The sequence below is a fragment of the Columba livia genome, chromosome Z (assembly GCF_036013475.1).
Source record: "Columba livia isolate bColLiv1 breed racing homer chromosome Z, bColLiv1.pat.W.v2, whole genome shotgun sequence".
Lineage (NCBI taxonomy): Eukaryota > Metazoa > Chordata > Aves > Columbiformes > Columbidae > Columba > Columba livia.
In genome coordinates, this window is record NC_088642.1 from 25,989,679 (window position 1) to 26,013,144 (window position 23,466).

The 23,466-nt window shown below is 38.0% G+C and overlaps 1 protein-coding gene across 1 annotated transcript in view; it reads left to right on the top strand.

The window, feature by feature from the left end:
• The window catches only part of ITGA1 (integrin subunit alpha 1), a 78,779-nt gene that overhangs the window by 36,070 nt on the left and 19,243 nt on the right, over nt 1-23,466 (top strand). Inside the window, exons 7-15 of the mRNA XM_005500876.4 lie at nt 6,841-6,989; nt 8,710-8,860; nt 10,420-10,585; nt 14,660-14,733; nt 17,306-17,450; nt 18,643-18,785; nt 20,078-20,221; nt 21,908-22,162; nt 22,593-22,723. Of these exons, the coding sequence (XP_005500933.1) occupies nt 6,841-6,989; nt 8,710-8,860; nt 10,420-10,585; nt 14,660-14,733; nt 17,306-17,450; nt 18,643-18,785; nt 20,078-20,221; nt 21,908-22,162; nt 22,593-22,723 (1,358 nt within the window). The remainder of the gene's footprint in view (nt 1-6,840; nt 6,990-8,709; nt 8,861-10,419; nt 10,586-14,659; nt 14,734-17,305; nt 17,451-18,642; nt 18,786-20,077; nt 20,222-21,907; nt 22,163-22,592; nt 22,724-23,466) is intronic.

Consider the following 23,466-nt stretch of genomic DNA (forward strand, 5'->3'; position numbering starts at 1 on the left):
GCTGTAGACCATGATGAGGTCTCCCCTCAGTCTCCGCTTCTCCAGCCTGAACAAAGCAAGTGACTTCAGCAGCTCCTCATACGGCTTCCTCTCTAAACCCTTCACCAACTTGGTGGCCCTCTTCTGGACATTCTCTAGAGCTCAATATATTTTTGATATTGAGGGACTCGGAACTGCACACAGTGCTCCAGGTGAGGCCACACCAGTACAAAGCAGAGCAGGACAATCACCTCCCTCACCTGGCTGGCAATGCTGTGCTTGTTGCACCCCAGGACACAGCTGCCCTCTTGGCTGCCAGGGCACACTGTTGGCTCATGTTCAGCTTGCCATCAACCAGAGCCCTCAGATCCTTCTCCGCAGAGCTGCTCTCCAGCGTCTCATCCCCCAGTCTGTATGTACAACTCGGGTTGCCGTGTCCCAGGTGCAAAAAGCAGAACTTGCCCTTGTTGAACTTCATACAGTTGGTGATTGCCCATTTCTTCAGTTTGTCCAGATCCCTCTGCAGGGCCTCTCTGCCCTCGAGAGTGTCGACAGCTCTTCCCAATTTTGTTTTTATCAGCAAACTTACTAAGTAATTCCCCAAGTCCTGAGTCTAAGTCATTTACAAAGACATTGAAGAGTGCTGGCCCTAAGATGGTTCCCTGCGGAACCTCCACTAGTTACTGGTCACCAGCCCAGCATAACTCCTTTTACTAGAACCCTTTGAGCCCAGCCCATCAGCCAATTGTTCACCCACTGTGTTGTGTGTTTATCCAGCTGGATGTCTTGTCCAGGAGGATATTGTGAGAGATGGTATCAAAGGCTTTACTGAAATCCAAAAAGATTGACAGGCTTCTCTTGGTCAGCTGGGTGGGTAACCTTGTCGTAGAATGATATTATGTTTGTTAAGTAGGAATATGACAGGGGCTCTTTATTGAGAGCAACAGAGGAAACTGGGTCTTCCTTTCACTTCTACATTTCCACTTCCCAAAAGCAAGGACTTTCTGGGATCCTGTATAATATTTGACATGCAGCAGGCCAATACTTAGAGGTTTTGCTACTTTGGGTTAGCTCCTAGCATTCAGCTCCTGCCTTCACAAAGGAGATGGTGAGAAGGTATAAAAGATACCTCTATCTGCAGAGAGCATCCCTGTCATTTTCCAAGTTAATTGAGGTTTGTGTGTTACCACCCAGCTTCTCTGTTGGCTGTACTGAACACTGGCTGATAAAATTATTACTCTGAAACCGTCAGCTTTACAAGTGTGTTCTGTTAGTTTAAACATGCTGTTCTTCCAGATATTGTGACGAAGAAGGAAAAACACTTCATCAAATTTAACAGAAAGGAAAAAAAAATTATATATATTCTGAGTCCATTAAGCTGGTGATTATTCAAACACATGCCATCTTGGAAAAATACTTAAAGCTGAACTTCCCTGTACCAGGCAACGGCTGCATAGAAATCATCACTGTCTTCTGCCTGAAGGGCTTCATGTGAACAGTTCACAGGGCAATCAACTCTACTGTACCTTCAACCCTCTTCCTCACCCTGCAACTCCTAAATTTTTACATCGACACACCTCTGTTATGTTTGTTTTTGGAATCCTGCCTTGCCTGTGCGGTTTGGCTCACAGGCAAAAGGTCCCTTGCTGGCCTGTGCTCCAGCAGACCGCCACTTCCACCTACAAAATCTGTTCTATCCGCAGTTTGGAATAGCTATGCTTCTGCTCACACGTACACTTATTCACTTGAGAATGTCAGCTTTGGCATCTGGTTCCTACAGAGCAGAAACATTTGAGAGGGAGATAAGAATAGGATAAGGGGGAGAGAGGCTGAAAAACTGGAAACAAAAGGCAAAAGCTAGGTGGAATTTTCTTGGTTCCTTTTCCCCTCCTCCCCTGAACATACCCCATCTTTCTCCCAAGCCCACTGCTTGGGAACCTTGGCACACCCAAAGGTAGTAACACGTTTATACCACCTACTCCACCCACACTGTCTGCTCACAGAAAACTGTTTTTAAATTACTGTTGAATGGGGAAGAGGAGAAACAGCAGAGCAGGCTTATTCCTCCCTTCTCCTCTGGGAGCTTAGAACAGAAATACAGGAACAATTGTTTAGTTTCTGTCCGTTTAAATCGATTTTTCCGTTTTCAACTTTTGAGGATTGTTGAGCACGTAGAAATAAGTGGACTTTCACTGACTTCAGATTGTTTTCCTCTTGCATGGGAAAGGAATGAGGTGATTACAGAATAAGTCCTTAGCAGCTTGGGTGTGACTTGTTCAAAACCGTGTTTTGATTAGAGGCTTGTGAGGTATTTTTTTTCCACTTACCTTCTCCATGAAAATGGTCATTAGATTTATGGCATGTCAGAAGAGAAATTCCTTAGTGTGCCACGTTTGGCAAATTTGAAAGTGAAAGCCAGAAGATTCAGATGCAAAAAGTCGAAGTTTATGGTATATCTTTTTCACAAGTATTTCCTTCTCTTCCTCTTTCTGTTCTCCAGAAAATTCACAACACCGTACTGATGATTAAGCTGCATATCCTGAGCTTAGGAATAAAAGAAGTAAAGGGAAAGTGATGATAGAAAAGTGGAAAAGTAAGAAGGAATTAAATGAGAAAAAATAGTGCAAGTAGGAACAAAATATTTCTCTCAGCCTCATTCCACATTTTAATGTAAATGCAAAGCCAGATAGTTTTTTTCCTCTTTTTTTTTAACTTCTGTCAAGATAATTGTCTTTTTAACATGAGGGTGTGTTTTTTAATCTGTTACATATGAATATCCTTCTGTGGGAGAAGAATTTCAAAAGAGAAAGTAGAATGCTTCGATATGTTCAATTCCAGCTTTAAAGCTGTCTTGAAATGGCCTTCAGAAACTGTCAGACAAGTTTTATTTCTCCATTAATATATGACATAGGCAGCTATAGGTGTTTGGCCTGTACCTTATTATATCTCCAAAAAGACTGTATCAGTGGAGTAATAAGTCATATCTTATGATCAGTTTTATCTCCAGAAGAACACAAGTGTATTAAAGCGGTATTGAAAAGATTCAGGATGAAGAAAGGCCTTTGCAATGGTTTACAAGTAATCCCTTTCTGAGTCCCCAGAGCAAACAAAATGTAGCAGAATTAATTCAATTTTGTTTCAGTTCAGGTGTCTTTAGCATACTCTCCATACAATGAAAATTATTATCCATTAGGGCTTCCCAAGACATCTCTGTTTTTCTTTTATGTTAAAAATTATTTAAGTACAACCAAAATTATTTCTGATTTTCCTCCGCATCCCAGTGGTGAAAATCCTAGCGTATAATGTACAAAATGGTTTTCCTTTCATTTTGTTGTTGGTGGTTTTTTTACCAACTAGATTATCTTAATAACTTATTGGGAAAGCCAGAATGTACTTTCCAATTAAGGGACTGTATTCACTTATATAATGACAATAAAGAATTGCCCTCAGAAATGTTTGTCCCAAAGTAGAACAGTCCTTTACTTGCCTGTTTTCTCGTACAACACTTTTTCACAGGAACTGGGGACAATTAATGAATTATTCCCTTGTGTAATATAAAAGCCTTGGAATGCTAGGGAAGGGAACACAAACTTAGGAATTACAAAGATGTTCAATAGATTATGGTCAGTAATGCTGGGAAAAATATTAGGTTTTCTGGAGCAGGGCAGAATTACTTCCTTCTGTGTTGTAGAACTGCATTTTCCAGATTTAAATTAAACAGGCAGATCAAAACATACAGTGCCTGTAAGTATCATTCTTAGGGGCTTGCTGAAGTTACGCAGTTTGAACAGGTTTATTGTCCCATAAGGGCACATTTGCATCATGAAGATATGTCATTTATTTTTTTTTTCATTAGATTAAAAGGCTGAAAATACACAAACCTTCACTGCTATCTAATAGAATATAGTTCTAATTTTACAAGATGGACGTGATCCAGTAGGAGACTAGAACATGCAACCTAGTAGTATTTTGTCAGTTCTGGAAGCTTTTCATTACCCTTTTTCGAGGAATGGCTCATCTTTCATGCCATGAAACATGTAGACCACAATGAACAGTGTTTTCAAAGCTAGTTCTAAGGATGGGTCCCACAGAACAATTGTATCCCATAAGATAACCACATGCCCCTCTTCCTTCCTGATTTACAAGCTATGCAACACAGTGCAGTTTTCCAGACTCAGATGTTCTTCCCATTCACTTCCTGAGAAGGAAATGCTCAAAATGTTTACTTGCTGTGATCATGGACAACGTTTCCTTTCAAATAGGAAATGATACAACTCAATGTCAGCTTGTAATCTTTTTCAGGAAAACGACAACACCAACATGGGTCTCTAGAATCATGAAAGACTGGCAGATACTTTATAGCCTGGAAGCAATCAATAGTTGATTTAGTCCTTAGTACCAATAAAATCCTCAGAGCTGCAGATAAGGAAGCTGATAATCCACAGCAGTGGACTCCAGGGCATATAATAGTCTCTGGCTACACTTGTGCTTGGTCCTGGAATACCTGAGGCACCCCTCCTACTCCAAAAGAAAAAACATGATGAAAATCACTTGTTGATCACCAGTTAATGGCAGTCTTTTTAAATGACTAGCAGTGTCCTCTTCAGTTCATTCTGTGTGTCACTTCAGATGCATGCCAAAAAATTGTTGCCTTGGGGGGAATGGGTTAAAAATTTCATCTTCAGTTTGGGATTTAGCAGCTGCCACATGACCGCTCTGAGTGGTAATACAGCATGTGCCCCAGCCTATTCTGTAAACACTGTGCAGGATTAATAGGCTGCTGCCCACCTGAACATGCAGCCTCTGAATGCTCAGCTGCAGACGGAGGACAGCATGCCTCCAAGAGAAAATTGAAATATCCTAAAAGGGAGCAACTTGTCTTAACTTTGAACTTATATCAGTTCATCGAGATTTGATTTTGTTTTCAAAAGGATACAGAAATCAAGTGGGATACATTTTGTTCCTCCATACCATTATAATTATAGTGCCATAGTTGCATATAACTATATATATATCGCTTTTCATAAAGAACGTGATACTGATGTTTAGTATCAAATATTGCTACAAGCAAACAAAAATTGTGCAGAATCTGAGAGGCTATGAAAATACCTCAGAAACCACACAAAAACAATTGCAAAGCACATAATATGCCACTCCTAAAATAATACGATAGCATATACATCTGTGGAGGGTTAAGATTGCGGGGTGACAATAAAACCCTGGCAGATGTATTGTTAACCCCCTTTCCCCCCCCACTTCCCATTTTGCCCCTCCCTCTCCCCCCTTCCCACTCAGGACAGGTGATCGGGAGGGAAAGAAGGACAGAGAGAAGAGAGTTGGAGTAATTAACAATGTTTTACTAATGCTACTAATAAGAATAGAGAAAATAATACAAAATATACAAAACCAATCTTGAAAGTCTCAGCAACTGCAGAGCTGGCACCCAAAGTCCTGGATTGGATTCTGAAGCCAACCGGAGCTGGATTCAGTCTCTCACTAGGCCTCAGTTCGCAGGGACGACTAGCAAGGTCCTCTCCTAATGTCGGCCATAAGGAAAAAGGGAAAAAGGGATGAGATCCTCGTGATCTCGCACTTTTATGTGAAGTATTCACGTGAATGGAATGTTATGCACAGTTGGTCAGTTTCTTGGTCACTTGTTTCTCGTTGCCCCTCTCTCGAGATGTCCATCCGTGCTTATCAATAAGTTTGCATTCCATTGCTAGGTTTACAAAAACATGTGTCTGATTCTCCAGGAAAATGCAGTTAATATGAAGGCTTTAGCTGACAGGCAGAACTCACTGAAAGAGAAACTTGTTTTTAACAAAACCAGGACAACATCCCAGAGGTCTTATTGATCTTCAGTACCTAAATGCTGTAGTGCTTTTAATAATAGATGAGTGAGACACAAACATGCCATGTAATACTGCATTATCCTAAATAACACTTATAAATTGTCACGTGTAACATAAAATTGAAATATGATTATGGAACATTGCATGGAATCTTCCCCAGTAAAAGCTGCCAGGAACCTGCCAAAATGTTAAAACTGACAGAGATGAATGAGATAAATTAAATAATATTAAAGAATATTGCTCATCTTTTTATTTCACACTTGGTTTTGTGGCAATTTCCCTCAGGCATATGTGGTTGGGTTCCAGTCCCATGCATTGATCTTTCATGCAAAGACTTGTCCTGTTGAGGTCACCTAGAGTCTTTCCATCATCCTCCACCATACCCAAAGCCACCATTTTATTCATGTTATCCCTTCTGGCATTTGTAGAGTGTCTTAATTGGGCTTGCCTCCTGCTGGGAGAACAGCCATATGCTGATTAAGATGCCCCTGCTGTCTTAATTGATATAAGGGCATTTAGGTCTTCCTCTCACCCTGAGGGCCTAAACTGCTCATTGCAGTGCTGTTTACGGTAAATAAATTGTAGGACTATTATATTTTGGTAGAATGAAGAGAGCTGTGAGTGAACCGTGACCTCGCATTCTCTAAGGAAAACTGTTTTGAGAAGTTGTGACTGGTGGTTAGGGCGTTCATTTGCCTTGGTGCAGAGGAAAGCAGAGCTAATGCACAGACTACTGCAAGGCAGAAAGAGCAAGGCGTTGAGCCTGCTTTTGGATTTATTCCTATTTTTGATAAAAGCTATTTAGAAACTTCAAAATGTTTAACAAAATTGAGTGGTTTTTAGCCAGTCTTGCTCAGCTGATTATAGGTGTTTCATGCTGAGAGGAACACACAAAGTTCAGTTGTTCCATTCTTCTCCTGACTGGTACAGATGAGCTTTTACCCAACTGCAGGAGACACAGATCTTTCTTTAAGGGTAGTTGATTTATGCCATGAACTATGTGTTTCAGGTTGGAATTGTTCAGTATGGACAGACTGTAGTCCATGAATTCTTCCTGAATACATACTCAACAACAGAAGATGTGATGGCTGCAGCCACAAGAATACGCCAGCGGGGGGGCACACAAACTATGACAGCGCTGGGAATAGATACAGCAAGGTACGTTCACAAAATATGGTCCTGCAAAGGGTAGAAACAGATACAGTGACAGTTCTGATTTTATAAATTCAAATGTGGTGTGGTTGACATCTGACTTCATTCTAGCTAAGCAAACAAAATTTAAGAGGAGGATGGATAAACGGACTCTATCCAGCATCTAGAGCAGTTGTATATGGCACCGAGAAAAGGCAGCTCAGCTGTCTCTTGAATGGAGGAAATAGGGAAAGAGGAGAGACATGGAGCAAGGTTGCAGTCCTTGGCAAAGGGCTGACAATCTTTGATGTCCACTCAAAGCAGGTAGGCACTGTGTGTGTATGGAGATGAAGGAAATCAAGTTCTTCAGAGGAAACAGGAAAAATTAGAACTCATTAGTGTTAGTTTGTCTTCATTCTGAAGTTAAGATTATTATGGGGTTTGAACTCACACTCATCAGAAAGCCTAGAAATCTTGTATCTGAAGTCATTGAAGCTTCTGGATCACCGCGAGAATAAAGATCTGTTGTAGCAGTAGCATTATTTAGAAATATTTCCTTTATGACCAAAATGAAATCTGTCTTTTGTAGAACAGACAGTAAATGCAAAACCTCTCAGACACTTTCAAACTCTATTATGTTGTCCTGCTAACTTTTTTCTTCTCTACTTTTTTCCCTGGCATGACAGCATGACTTCATTCCATAAAAGATTTCATTCACCCTTTCCAAACAACCACTTAGTGAAACATGCAGCATCTTTCCGATGAACAATTTGATTATCTGACCAAAGTTTTGTTGATGTCTTAAATCCAATGAAATTCTTACATATTCACCACTGATGTTTTCCTTAGATACAAGCAGAAGTTGAGGGAGTCTGAACAAGTTCATGAAAACAGAGCGAGCTGAGAATTGCCAAATACTCAGAAACCTCATGTGGTTCAGAAAGTCCCAGTGCACCAAAAACTGTTGCAGGCTTGTATATACAGAAACTATCAGCAAAAGCTTCCTCTGTTCTTCCAGTGTTCCTATCCATCCACTTTTGCCCATCATCAGCAGGAGATCTTAGCTTTCACTCATGTGGCCAGCCTTAGAGTTCTGCGCTATTCTGCTTCCTTCCATCTCCTGCAGAATCCTAATCCAGCCGTGCCTTTTCTGGTTTACTCCGGAGTCTGGGCAAGCAGCTGCCCAAAACCTCAGTGCCCATTTGCCTACCTGTGGCTGTGGAATTCAACTGGTCACCCCCACCTGCCTTCACTCACCTGCACCCTACTTCTGCCACATCCCCAACACCCAGATTTACTGTAGATGTGCAAGGTGTGCTGGTAGCTGAGTAAGGATTTCAAACACTTGAAGTGCTGCTGTAGGGTAGAAATATGTGGGATTTTGTGTGTGGGTTTCATGATGGGGGAGACCACATTGCTTTGGGTTTTTTCAAGCTGCTAAAAGCTTTTTAAGATACCAGAAGTTTGTTTGGAGAGAGGAAGAATTCTTCCCCATCCAGCATTGTATTATCTGCTGTTACTCTCACATGAATGAATAATGAATGAATGTTTGTGAAACTCTTTTGCTGCTAACTTTCATGTAAGTTCCAATTGTTGTTGTTTGTATTTGTTAATGATTGATATCAATCTCCTTTTCCTGTTTCTTAGTTAATATAAAGTCTTTTCATGTATAGTTGACTATGAAAATATGATGCATGTGCTAAATGCTGACATTGCCTTTCTCCAAACACTTTATGTTTTCCTTTAGGAAAGAGGCTTTTACTGAGGCCCACGGTGCACGAAGAGGAGTACAAAAAGTAATGGTTATTGTGACTGATGGGGAATCACATGACAACTACAGATTACAAGAAGTGATTGATGATTGTGAAGATGAAAACATTCAGAGATTTGCTATTGCTGTAAGTGAAATTTAATGGGAAAATTCAGAATCTTACAAGCATGTTTCATCTTCCAAATGTAATTTCTGTTTAAAAAGTTCGTTTCACAGAATCTTTATGGAAATACAATCATTTCAGAGAGGAAGACAAGAAAGAAGCTGAAAAAGACATTAAAAAATTGCTTTCTGGTTTTATAGCATATAAGAAAAAGCAATCTATCTGTCTTCCTGTTGATAACAGGTGTGTGTATATGAATAGAAAGGAGAAAGTGTTTGAGGGGCAGCATAAAAATAAAAACATTTTGTTAGGAGCAATATTTAACAGAGTGGGTTAATTCAAATCTTCTGAGCAATTTCTGTAGACACATTACCTACTTAAAAAAAAAATGTAAACCATAAAAAAAAAAACAGGTTTAGTATGGCTGTTCTGTGTGCTAGCATTCTAAAGTTGTCATTTTCACAATGAGCAAACTTAGTAGCTGAATCAGAGGGTGAACGTGATGGAGGTACACCTATATCAAGAAATATAGAAACATTTATAGTAGATTTGGTGTGACCTCCCCACAGTATTTGTGTATTCTACACTCAAATCATCTGTTTTCTCTCATTAAATTTGAAGGTATGTTGGATTGTTGCTTCTCTGTTCTTCTCTTTCTTTGTTGTGTTACAATGAGGTGGTATGGAAGAATACAGCTTCAAGAAAGATGTCTTTAATTTAAAGAAAGATATAAACCAAAAGTTGAATGCAGCAGCACACAAATTTGCAGTGTTTTCCTTCACAGAGCTAGAGATCATTAAAGAAAAAATCAACCTTAAAGCTGCAGTACCTTTTAGCAATAAAATCTGCCTAGAACCAAATTTGAATTGTTCCAATGTCCAGAATGCTAGAACATGGGAGTTTGTTTTTATTTCCCTCTCAAAGCAGGTTAAGTGTATAGAGAACTTCTATTTCTATGAAAAATCTGGAGAAGAGGGTCATTTTGTTCTGAGGCATCCTGAAGTTTTACAGCAATGATGTCAATACCACAAACCAATCTGTACTGTGATGAAGCTGTTAACACTGAATGCAAGTGTTGTTGTTACATGTATTTATAGGGCAAATCTGCACACAGAAGAGAATTATTCTATGCCTAATTAACTTGTTATTAATCACTTATATACCATGTTATGCAAAGGACTGGTGGTACCTATGCAGAAGCCCATGCAATTGTGCATTCTGTTTTGGGTGCATTTGTGCTGTTTTTTTCTTAAGTTAACAAATCAACAGATCATAGAGTCATAGAATAAATACTAGAATTTTGTCAAAAAGAGGAAAAAGGTACAGTTGAGGATAGCAGACATAGTTGTTTTGTTTGCTATTGTTGATATTTTCAGAAAAACAAGTGAGCCCTCATACAGTTCTCTTCTCATTGGAATATAACAGTTCCAAACCAATTTGAGGGAAGTTTTAACAGAACAATTTAAGATTAGATATTATTTCCCAGTATGCCTTGACAACCTACCTCAGAGATATCTTTTAAAACAGGTTATAAAACCTATCCTTGACTTCTTTTTTTTTTTTTTTCTTTTAATTCTCTTTAGATTCTTGGCAGCTACAGCAGAGGAAATTTAAGTACTGAGAAATTTGTAGAGGAAATAAAATCAATTGCCAGTAAGCCTACTGAAAAGCATTTCTTCAATGTCTCAGATGAATTAGCTCTTGTAACTATTGTTGAAGCACTTGGAGAGAGAATATTTGCCCTGGAAGGTATGTCATTTAAAATTTTACTTCCTGCTTGCATTATGACTGAAGCAAATGCAAGACCATCTGCTTTTTCTTCCTTTGCAATGTATTGTGCTGCATAAAATGTATTATGCAGATATTTTTTCATGCCGATCAAAAAAGTATTTCACCATAGACAACAAAAACATAGATAATGATGTGAAATATATTCAGATGCAGTAGAGCCTATGAAGACAATCACCTAAAATGTAAGTAATCATTACTGTCTTAGCTGGGGCAAACATGAAGCTGCCTTCCCTTAGGTAAAGAAAACACTACCAGATCTTGTCCTGATCAGCCCATGATCATGTTTCTCCTACCTATACCTTTAGGTCCTCCTTCTGCTGAGTTATTAGTTACAGCATATTACTTTGCTATGCAAGTTATCATGGACTTGGCATATAGAGTTGACAAGATGTATTTTTCCTTTGGAAATGGTCATGATACTCAGATTTTAGCACAGAAAAGTAATTTTCTCATAATATCTGCTTACATTCTCCATCCAAATTAGGCAACGCTGTCCAAAAGTCTGTTTGTTTTAAGCACACTGCTGGTAACGGAAGACTGAGTTTATTAGTTATAAATTAGAGACAACTCTGAAGGGATTCGTGTCATACAAGGAAAACATCCATCTATTCGGACTTATTTTTTTCAACATCTCAACTTTATAAGTAGCTGGAATACTGTACTTTACAGCTGGAACAAAAGATAATGTTGATTTGAAAGTCAAAAAATAGTAAAAATATGAGAGATAATTTTAAAGTTTTTTAAATTGGAGCTATATTTCTCAGACATATTTGAGTATTTTTTTAGTTTATCATTTAGCTTGATCAAATATTACTATTTTCAGGTGATCATTACTAAGTATTTTTTCCAGTTTATATGTTCTTACTTTTTTAGTTTTTGGAAGATACTGTTTCCTCACTTTCGAAACAAATTAATTTGAGGAGAATTTATTAATAATCTCTCTAAAACCCCAAGTTTAGCCTACTTAAGCTTATTGAGTACTTCAAAGTTCATTGAATGGGGAGCTCTTTTGTTAAGTCCCTGGAAGAATAGTGGAAAAATAGTTGTTCAAACAGAAGTTGGAAACTTAGTCTTCAATCTGTACTTTGTACTTCTAGAAAAGTGAAAAAAATCGTTGTCTTTCATGAGTAGAATAAAATCTGTTAGTTACAATTTTAAAACATTATGGATGTAGAATAAAAAGTCGATCAACTTCTAGTAATGACAACAGACGAAGGATATAAGACCCAATGTCACTGAATTCCTGGATATCAGTGTCTCATGCCAGAGATCAACCTTTTGAACAACCAGATGCCACTGAAAGAGATGGTCTTACTTTGTCACACTCTGCCTTGTCCCTTTTAGCAATCAGTAGCCATTAGGTAGTGCCTGTCTGTCACATGAAACACCAGCCTCCAAATAGTCAAGTAAATTGTGCTGTTGGGGAATGCTTTATATCATGAGCTCTAACCCTTCCATTGATTTCAGTAATTCATTCCTCTAATCATAAGAAAAACATTATGAGACATTTGAACATTAAACAAGTTTTGTATCCTAATAAAATATCAAAAAAAATGTAGTTATGTTGGCAGTGGTGAAACTGTTTGATTAAATTGTGAAGACGTTATCTGTTTATGTGATAGTCAGCTCTTGAAAAGACTAATCCTCGTCACCTTGCCCCCCAGTATTTCGGTACTTTAAGCATAATCTACCTCTTTATGTATCAACAAATTCTGAAGTGCTCCTTGAATTCAGCTTTTATTTTCTGCAAAAGATGCAGTAACAAATATATACTTTTTGTGTATTATTACCTTTTATTTAACATAAACCTATTATAAACCATTAGCAAATTTTTGCATTGATATATTTGCCTTATTTTCAATTTATATTTTGTATAGGCTTGTTTGTATTATAAAAAATACATATTTGAAACAAAAAATATGGAAAATTATTTTCATCTGCACTAGGTAATTTCATCACTTCCAAAAGGATTCTTGATTTCCAGATTTATAGTAGGAACTCAGAGACACACTAAGATTTCTGTGTAAGACACCTGTGATATGAGACAAGACATGTCGCTGCCTCCACCTGCGAAAGTCCTATGAATCACACAATCTGGCTGCAAGGAAATGAGAATAGAAACTGAAAATTTGATCTTTGCTTTTTGTCAAAACATAGCAAGGCTAAGTTGCTCCAGTGGATTGGTAAGGCTAGAGCTAGAAGATGCTGACTAGGTCAGTTTCTGTTGATTCTTCAGGAATGGTTTCCTGTCCCCTGTAGATTTGCAACTGTGTCCATGGAAGCATTTTTGTGGCAGATGAGAAAAGAAGATTCGTTCTGCCCCACCCAGCTTTTTGGTGACAATATGTTTAGATTCACAATCTAAATAACCTCTTGCTAATATACTAGTACACTTGATTTTTAAAATTGTATTTTTTGTTTTCTTTTTTGTTTTGGCCATTAAGAAAATGCAAAAGAAAACTGCGAAAGAGATGGAAAATTACATCCAACAAAAACCCATGCTTGACAGCCAGTGGATTTCTACACATAATCTTTTTCATATGCCTCTGTGTCTCATGGCATGGACTTCTGGTTTTAATGGCAAATTTAAGTTTTATCCAACCCGTAGGCAGGCACAATTTTTCTTTTTTTTTACAAATATCCTGTGTAAGATGCTTGGCAGTTCAAAACTCAACAGAAAGTCAGGCTGGGGGCTGTTATCTAAGCAGTATTCAGAGCTGAACACACCAACAGTATTGGCATTGTCCTCTGCCTCAGACTATGAGAGTCTCATCTTTCTCAGCTCATTAAGGAGCATCCTTTACTGCATGAAAATATTGTTTTTTAGCAAATGTGCAACTTCATGGTTTTATTCTTAAAAAGGACATTTTCAGACTTAGCAAAGCAACTGCATCTTGTGAAGCATAATAGCTTATGTTTGTGTGACTAACATTTTGTGTTTGAGATCATGTCTCCTTCCTGACTGGCTATAAATCCCAATAATTAGCAAAGACATCATGTCCCAGGGAGCAACGTCTGTGGTTTTAGTTGCTGAGTATCAAAAGTTCAGTATTATTTAGTAGTTCAGATGTCTGAACTTCATGCAGCCATCCTCAATTTCATTCACATAGTTGGAGTTTCACCTCAACACTCATCTGGTAGCGAATTATGAACTTCTCCTGGACAGGCATCAGACCAGTTTTCATAGTTCTCCTCTACTGCTCGTTACCGTATCTTGCCGTCAAGGAGGAATCAATACACATGATATAGTTAGCTTACTTGTGGTGCTTAAGATGGCAAAATAGTCCTTGAGTATTACTTTAAAGTAGAGGAGGCAGATGTTTCTTTTCCCTGATGATATTTCAAGTGTACCTGGGAGCAAAGCAGCCCATCAGAGTTTAATAACTAACGTATGACTACTTGATAAGACACTGAAACTAGGAGTAAATCACCTGACACCCTTTTTTTTTTTTTTTTTCAAAGTCACTTAGAACAAATGGAAGATTTTAAAGTAAATTTCTGGGCAGGATTATAATTCTCAAGCCCTTCCCTGAGGCGTATGAATCTTGGAGAGCTGAGGTTTTCCTATGTTGTTTTTTACAAAGGTTCATGCAAACATCAAGTGTTTTTCATTTAAAGTTCTACCAGCTGCCTACGAATTTTTAGTTGCTACAATACAAGGCCAGGGTTACATGGCTGGTGTTTTATTGTTCACTTAGCTCAAGTGGAAAATGGCTTAACCATATTAATCAAACATTCCAAACATATTTGCCATCAGCCTGAGGTCAAATCTGGCCAGTTTTAGCGCAGAAATATTTCTTGGACAAGTTCTGAGACATGATCTTAAAACAGAAACTCTTGTACTTAATGGCAGCATTTGTCACAGATCTTAATTTATTATAAAAATCTACGGAAAACTATATTCACTGAATATTCTATTTAATTATGTTATCCTTTATACCATATGAGCATTTTCACTACATTATTCAGACACTTTTGTGGGGTTGAAACTAATTTATTTTTCAAAACTTTTTTTTTTTTTCTGTTTAATAGCAACAACAGACCAGCAGGCAGCCTCATTTGAAATGGAAATGTCTCAAGCTGGTTTCAGTGCTCATTATTCTCAGGTAAACAAATTGTTTGAAAATAAAAGTTCTTTTTTGAAGTAGATTTTTTTTTTTTTTGGTGAAGACATGAATTTAGGATGAGTATTTCAGAATTCTTTGTATAGTCCTTTTTGCCGTTGGGAGTTATTGAGTTTCCTGTAGTCCATTATTTTTTTTGTAAAATATATATAAAAATTATTATAAACAATGAAAGGTAAGAGAATAAGTACCTTTTTCACATGAACTCAAAATTTAATGCTCCCATAGTCCTTCATATCAGGAGAATAGTCTATAACACCTTAGGAAAGACAAAGACTTTTTAACAGGACCTGTAGTGACAGGACAAGTGGTAAAGTCTTAAACTGAAAGACAGTAAATACACAGAAACACAGAATGTTATGGGTTGGAAGGGACCTCAAACAATCACCTAATCCAATCCCACTGCAGGAGCAGGAACACCTAGATGAGGAGGTTACACAGGAATGTGTCCAGGCGGGTTTTGAATGTCTCCAGAGAAGGAGACTCCACAACTTCCCTGGCAGCCCATTGCAGTGTTCTGTCACCCTCATTGAGAAGAAGTTTCTTCTTGTATTTAAGTGGAACCTCTTGTGTTCCAGTTTGCACCCATTAGCCTTTGTCTTACCATTGGTTGTCACCGAGAAGAGCCTGGCTCCATCCTCATGTCACTAACGCTTTATATATTTGTAAACATTGATGAGGTGACCCCTGAGTCTCCTCCAAACTAAAGAGACCCAGATCCCTCAGCCTTTCCTCATACTAGAGATGCTCCACTCCCTTAACCATCTTTGTGGCTCTGTGCTGGACTCTCCCCAGCAGTTCCCTGTCCTTGAACTGAAGGGCCCAGAACTGGACACAATATTCCAGATGTGGTCTCACCAGGGCAGAGTAGAAGGGGAGGAGAACCTCTATTGACCTGCTAACCACTCCCCTTCTAATACACCCCAGGATGCCATTGGCCTTCTTGGCCACAAGGGCACAGTGCTGGCTCATGGTCATCCTGCTGTCCACCAGGACCCCCAGGTCCATTTCCCCTCCACTGCTCTCAAATAGGTCATTCCCCAACTTATACTGGATTGGATAGATTGGATATAAGGAAGAAATTTTTTGCAATGAGGGTGTTGAGACTCTGAAACAGGTTGCTCAGAGAAATGGCGGATGCCACCTCCTTGAAAGTGGTCAAAGTCAAGTTGGATGGGACTTTGAGCGACCTTGTCTAGTTGAAGATGTCCTTCTCATTGCAGAGGGGTTGGACTAGATGACCGCTAAAGGTCCCTTCTAAACCAAACCATTTTATGTTTTTATGAACCTAAAAACTGTTGTCTCTAAATATTCATGTATAAATTGACATCGCATTGTATTGGTGAAATTGAGACAGAAGAGATACAAAAAGGTTATTTCTGTCATGGATTTGATCTGCATTATGAGTAACACATCTTACTCTTCGTTCTGTTAGTACAGTGAACAACTTCATTCTCAGAGGTTAAACATAAAATGGGGATTCAAAAATCTGGGATTTGCATTAGCAGAAAACCACTATGGATTTTATTTATTCTTGAAAAATCAATAATTATCCATTGTGATGATCTGCTCAGTTTATGCAAATGAAATTAAACTTCAATGTAAGATCAAAAGAACTGGGAAGACTTCAGCTCTAAAGATATGAAAAAGTAGTGTCAGTGGAAAAGAGCACAATAGGAGAGTAACAACTGAGCAAACACTGAGCAATCCAAGAAAAACTGACATAGGACAACTTCCAACATGGCTTTGTATACAGCTCAGCATATCACTGGTAAAAAACAGAATAAAAGACTTGTGCTATGATTTTACATAAATACTTTATTGCAGAAGTACCCTCCATTCATTTTTTACTCTCTGCAATATGTTACATATGATGCTTCAGATGGTGTATCATACCTTAGAAAACAGTGTTATCCTGACAATGGAGTGCAAGGATTATTTATAAGGTTATCTGTTTGGTGGAGCATACTCTTAAAGTTCACAAACAACTGACCTGCTATCATCAGAATCTCACTTCAGAAGTGAGTCTTTCAGTCCTTGGTGCATTGACAGGCCCTGGGTCTCTGATGTCTGTCTTATCTAGAAGGCTGCTTTCATGCCTTTAGGCAAGAAAGGTCAGCAAACCATTTCTCATTGACCAAAGGTTCTTGCACAATACAGAACACTCACACATTCAACAAAAAAAGGTTCAAGTTTCTGAAAGTTTGTCTGGGAAATCCCTTCAAGTGCTGTATTCTCTAATTAGCTTAACTAAATCCCTTTGGTCTTTCTATTTGGCCCGGAATGATAGCTGAAGTTGTAGGAGCTGTTTTTCTTACTGCTGCTTTACCTGAATGGCCATTATTATCATCATTATCATCATTTTTTAAGTTGGGTGCATTTTTAAGAAAAAGTGGGAAACATGCCGTGTTTGTAGGGGTCATTTTATAGAAGGAAAAGCAGGGCTAAATATGTAAGTATACAGGAAGCATTATCCAAATGTGAGCATCATGATCAATGAATGTCTAAAGATGATCCACATAGAGAACAGGCTTTTTGTTTTTCTCCATGTAAGGATTGGATCATGCTTGGAGCTGTTGGAGCATATGACTGGAATGGCACAGTGATCATGGTGAAGGACAGTGGTATTTCAATGCCAACTAATGACACTTTCCGTGATAGGCTCTCAGAAAAAAATGAAGCCCTTGCAGCCTATCTAGGTAAGAGAAATAGCCCATCTTACAACACTTTTTGACAAATGCTACAAGACCTCTCTCAAATCTCACTTACAAAGAGTATCCTACAGAATATTGTAATATAATCTAGGAGCCTGGGAAAATGTATAATGTACAGAAACATCTACCATATTATTTCCTTGTTCTTTAAAAAGAAAAAAATAAAAAAATTACTATTTCTACAATCAAAAAACTAGTCCAAACACTTACAGACCTAAATATATCTAGACTTTCCCCAATAGAGATGCCTAATCTGTTCAGAGAAGTTTTCACAGATTCCTCTGAAATTCTTTTCAAGTTTTTCTGTCTTGATATTTAAACTGATTTATACAATATTCAGTCTAAATCTTTGCTTAAAATTAAGCTGATTTATGTCACTCAGTGGTCAAGAACAACAGTTTACCACTATATTTTTTATAATAATATTTTGCATATTGACAGGCTATTGTTTTCTTCTCAGCCTTTTCTCCCAAAAAGCATCAGTAGCCTTGCTCTCTCCTCTAGGTCTTGCTTTCTGCACCTCATGGATCTATTTGCTCTGTTATCTCATTTAAGCCACATTTTCAGTGAGTCAACACTAGAATAATTTCTTTTTTTTCCCTGAATACACTGTTTGTGTTCTTTGCAGAATGCCACTAGCTATTTTTTGTGTACCTCAACTTTGGTAAAGTCATTTTAAATTTAGATCATGTCCTGCATAAGACTTGCAACCCTGCCACAGTTTGATTCATTTGCAAATTTTTTAAGTCTTCCTTCACCCAAGCTATTAAATTGTTGTTAATATTAAGCAGAGCTAGGTTCAAAATGCCCCCAGAATCACATCTGGAAGACTCTGTCAGTTTGAGAGTGAGCTGGTGACAGCTGTTCCTGGAAAGTAGCTTTCCATCCAGCTATTCACAAGTTATTTTATCAGTACCATCATATTCTTACACTGTGTGAGAATGGCAAAATGAACATGGTTGAACAACCTGTGAACAGATTTAATAACACAGTGGTGCTCATGACTCTGAGACTGCAGGCAAATGTACATCCAGCCCTTTTAATTAACTCTGTTATTATTATCTAACATAAGTAAGGCTAAACAAGTTGTAGAATAAGCCTCAAAAAGGCTCTGAATCACAGCAAGTATTTCTGATGCATACATTGTGTGTGTTGCATGTTCTTTCCTGCTTCCTAGGATATACTGTGAATTCAGCATTGACACCTGGTGGTGTACTGTACATAGCAGGACAACCACGATACAATCACACTGGCCAAGTTGTCATCTATAAAATGGAAGGAAGAGAGGTACAAGTACTTCAGAGGTTAAGTGGAGAACAAGTAAGTTGATAATTAACATAAAAGAGGAATATGGCATGAGAAACAGAAATAATTATTTCAAATTAGAATTTTACATAAGAAGAGCAAGTGAAACACAGAGTTGTGAGCAAGATGAGAAGGAAAGATTAGGTAGATGCTCTGGTATAGCAAGTGATGGAAAGCGGACTCTACAGTACAGACACTTGAAAATTTTGTCTTCGGGAGTTAAACCTTCAGCGGTGTCAGAGTGGTTGTAGCCACCTCTGTATTTGCAATATTCTCTGTCTACTAAGTGGAAGGGGTATGTATCTGGCAGGAAACAGGTCTTAGAACATCAGCTGTCATAGCATGAAATGTTAAGTAGCTGCTTACTATGCTGAGTAACAGCTCACAGAGAACTGTTCCTGTAGGAAGAAAACAACATGTAATCACATAATAAAAGATGGTAGTATTATATTATGCACATGAGGGCTGAAAGACCTGCCTACTCAGGTCTCCCCATGCTGCAGTTCAAGCTTCTTTCAGAATAATTCAGGTTACCTAATTCTCACCTATAGCTGATGTTTGCAACTCAGCTAATCAGTCCATTCTTTTAGAATCAGTGAAGGAAAGTAGGCATTTTTAAGGCTTGAGGGAACTGGTCTGCTTTGAATATCTTCTGTGAGATGAGATGCATCTTGCAGTAGAAGGGACTGCTTCTCATGTTGAGTGTAAAGGAACTGCAGGGTGTCTAGCTTAGCTGTGAAGTGAATGTAATCAGATAAAGCCCACACCTTGTACCCAGTTTATGAATGTATATGGGTCTTTGTACAGATCTTGTTCCTCTGCATTTAGTGGCAACTTAGGAACTTAGGAGACTTCCTGCAGTGTGCTATCTTGGAGCTTTTGTCCACCATCCTGCCTTTTTCCTCTGGCAAGCCTAGACCATTAAGACCATTGATTTTGTTCCTTGTACATACTGTTGTTGGGACTGAACAGAAAACTATCTTCCCCAAGACTCTACTATTCAATAGGAGATCCTGCTCCCCTTAGCAGGCAGCAGGCACTATTTGTACCTTTCAAATTCAAGAGAGTTGAAAGTTGAATGGACCATTCTTAAATAAAAATATCTGACGACAAACACTAAAACAAAAAAAAAAAAAAAAAAGCTTTAAAGGTGAACAGAAAATCTTTGCTAGATAGCAAAGAAAAATTCTGCCTAATTGTTAACATTTGACATTGTTGCAAGCAACCATAAAATAGGTCTCTGAATTGGAAACATCGCATAGTGTTTCTGACTCTCTTTCTGATTTATACCTTATATTTTCCTGCAGATTGGGTCATACTTTGGGGGTGTTATTACCACAATTGACATCAACAGGGACTCATTTACAGACCTTCTTCTTGTTGGAGCTCCTATGTATATGGGAACGGAGAAAGAGGAGCAAGGGAAAGTATATGTTTATAGTCTGAACAAGGTAAGGGTGATGTTTATTGACAAAGAACAGAATATGCTCCTTACTGTCTTCATATCCTTGATCAAAGAAATATGATGAATTTAGCTGGGAATATGACCTATTGAAAACAGAGAAACATGATTTGACAGTTGAGAGTACAATGGATATTGTTTTTGAAAACTTTTTTCTCAATCTGTTGTTTTCTCACTTTTTTTTTTTTTGTAATGGAATATATTACATAGATAAGCACTATATCTTGTAAACTGTAGTATGTCATATATGCAAATTTATAGGATTAATTTTCTATCACTTTTTTTTTTTTTGCTTTCATGGATTAAGGAACAGTAGGGCTCACTTACCAACCTAGAACTAAACCCTTTACATCCAATAGCTTTTAAACATGTCATGATTAGACTGAGGAGCATACCCACTACACCTCAGCCTCTTAATTTGACCCCTTCCGTTGTCTTTTGCATATTTTTTTACTTCTTTTAGTCCAACAGCATTGTGTGTCATTATAACAGTTATCAAAATATGTCCTAGCAACTACGTTCTCCTTAAAAGGCACCTATAGGAAGGATGGGGACAGACTTTTTAGAATACCGTGTTATGACAGGACAAGGGGTAATGGTTTTAAACTAGCAGAGGGGAGATTCAGGTTAGACACGGGGAAGAAATTTTTTACAATGAGGGTGGTAAAACAGTGGAACAGGTTGCCCAGAGAAGTTGTAGACGCCTAATCCCTGGAGACGTTAAGAACAGGCTGGACAGGGCTCTAAGCAACCTGATCCGGTTGAAGATGTCCCTGCTCATTGCAAGGGGGTTGGACTAGATGACCTTTGCAGGGCCCTTCCAACCCAAACTGTTCTATTATTCTATGATTCTCTTCTATGATTCTAAAACACTATTGCAAGAAAAGGACCTGAAGAGACTGGATCTATTTGACAAGGATCTCCTCCAGTTTCTACATGCATATTGCTAACAACAAATTGATGGTGAACAGGGCTGGCAAGAAAACAAGTATTCAGTGTCCTTCAGTAATGTGAGGTTTTGAAATTTGTTTTTCCTGTGCTTCGTTTTATCTATTTCCAAATAAAGAAGATGCAGCAATTGTGTGACATTGCTAATCTCTAACATGGAACTCAGAGGTGTAATCTCTTGGAAAGATTGGTTACATAATTCTCTGTATGTGTGGTTTTGGTCTAGGGTGCACACTGGACCAGAAGAATATATTTAATAGGACAAAATTCATTCTGTGTAAGCAAAATGCTGTGCTTTGTTCCAGAATAAAAGTTTTGCCATCTGTGTCTCATCAGAGACTTGGCTTACTTCAAAGATCAAGAGAATTCCTTTAGAAGAACTTTCTACACTATCTTAAGAATGAAGTGCTCTACTTACAATAACATCCAAATATAGTTATGATGCTATGCTTTCCTGTGAGCGTCTAACTTCAAGAAAAATGAAGAAGGATCTAGATGCAGAAAAAGAGGAAGCGAGAATGTCTTTACTACCCACTGCTCAGAAAGAAAATTTGAATTATAGTTACAGAATCACAGTTTCTACAGTGCACTCAGTCATTAGGAGTAGGATGTATTAATAATTTTTTCATTTAATTCATCAGTTTTTCTTCTAGAGAGGAGCTCTTACAAGCGTGCATTGCTAAAATGCTGACAGAAATCCACAAACCCTAAATCTGTTCTTTTATAGACCAAGTTTGAATATCAGATGAGTCTTGAACCTATAAAGCAAACATGCTGCTCGCCATTAAAACAGGACACCTGCAAAGTTCTGAAGAATGAGCCTTGTGGTGCACGCTTTGGGACTGCAATTGCTGCAGTAAAGGATCTCAACCTTGATGGATATAATGACATTGTAATAGGTTCTCCCTTAGAGGATGATCATCGAGGAGCTGTTTATATTTATCATGGCCGTGGCAACACAATCAGTAAAAAGTATTCACAGGTATGAAGCAAAACTTTACAGATTGGCAGCCACTGTAAGTGTATGTAGTACAAATCCTGTTTTCCCATGTCTTCCCAACATAGAATCAAACTGTGATTTCACCTGTCATGACAGATTCTTTTTTAAAATGCTCTGTACTTTTAAACTCAGTTTTATTTAACTGATTTTGACTCTAATAATGTTAGAAAATATATTTGCATGTTTTTATTAGAAACATGAAAACTGCTGTATAGTCAGAAAAGTAGATATTTTGCAATTCTGAAAATTTATAGTGTGTTCATCACCATGGTAACCCTTTTAGGAGTATTGTAATGAAAACTTAATATATTTCAAGAGTATAAAAGCCATCCAACTGCCAACAAAGGCATCTTGAATGTTCTTATAAAATCCTTCAATATGTACTGCATAAATCTCTTAATGTTTTCCGCAGCGTATTGCATCAGGTGGAGATGGAGAAAAAGTGAAATTTTTCGGCCAGTCTGTGCATGGAGTAATGGATTTAAACGATGACGGGTTGATTGATGTCACCATTGGAGGCCTCGGCGGGGCTGCCCTCTTCTGGTAGGGATACTCACAGCAGCTGTCGAGCCAGAAAATAACCGCCTTGGGTTACTGCTGCAACTCACATGCACTGCTGTTTGGACTGTTGTGAAGATACTGGTTTCATCTCATGCTTTGACACTGGATATGAATCTTCATATTTTTATGTACTCAGGAATGAGTATATAAAACTTAATGTATAGCAGTAATAAATATAGGAATGTTTTAGAAACCTTATTAGCTTAATATGAAAACCTTGTCCTCCTTGACCATATTCAAAATAGAAACTGATTCCACTAAGCAAAAGAAAAAAAAAAAGAAAAAACAAAAACAAAAAAACACGCACACAAAAAAACCCCAAGCCTTCTCTTTTTTGCACTATACTGCATATTGTCTTATTAGCAATATCAAGGACAGTTTCAAATGTAAAGGGGTCACTAAGAAAACACATTTGACTTCCTAATAAGAAATCTGTAGTCTGACACCCTACAGAAAATCTTGGCAAATTTAGCTCAACTTTCTGGTTAACACTGAATTCATTTTCCTTACAAAAAGAGTGTGGTTTAGATGGTGTAATGAGCAATATATTTTTTTAAGGGAGAAATATATCAGTAAGGGAATAAACAAGGTAACATGAAATCTCTCATTTCTAAAGCACAGCCATTTCTCCCTCTGGTAATGCAATTGCTAAGCCAGTTCCTTGCTTTCCCTGTCCTGCTATTCCCCCTGACTTAACTGCTCGGTGATCAAGTTTGTCAGGTCTT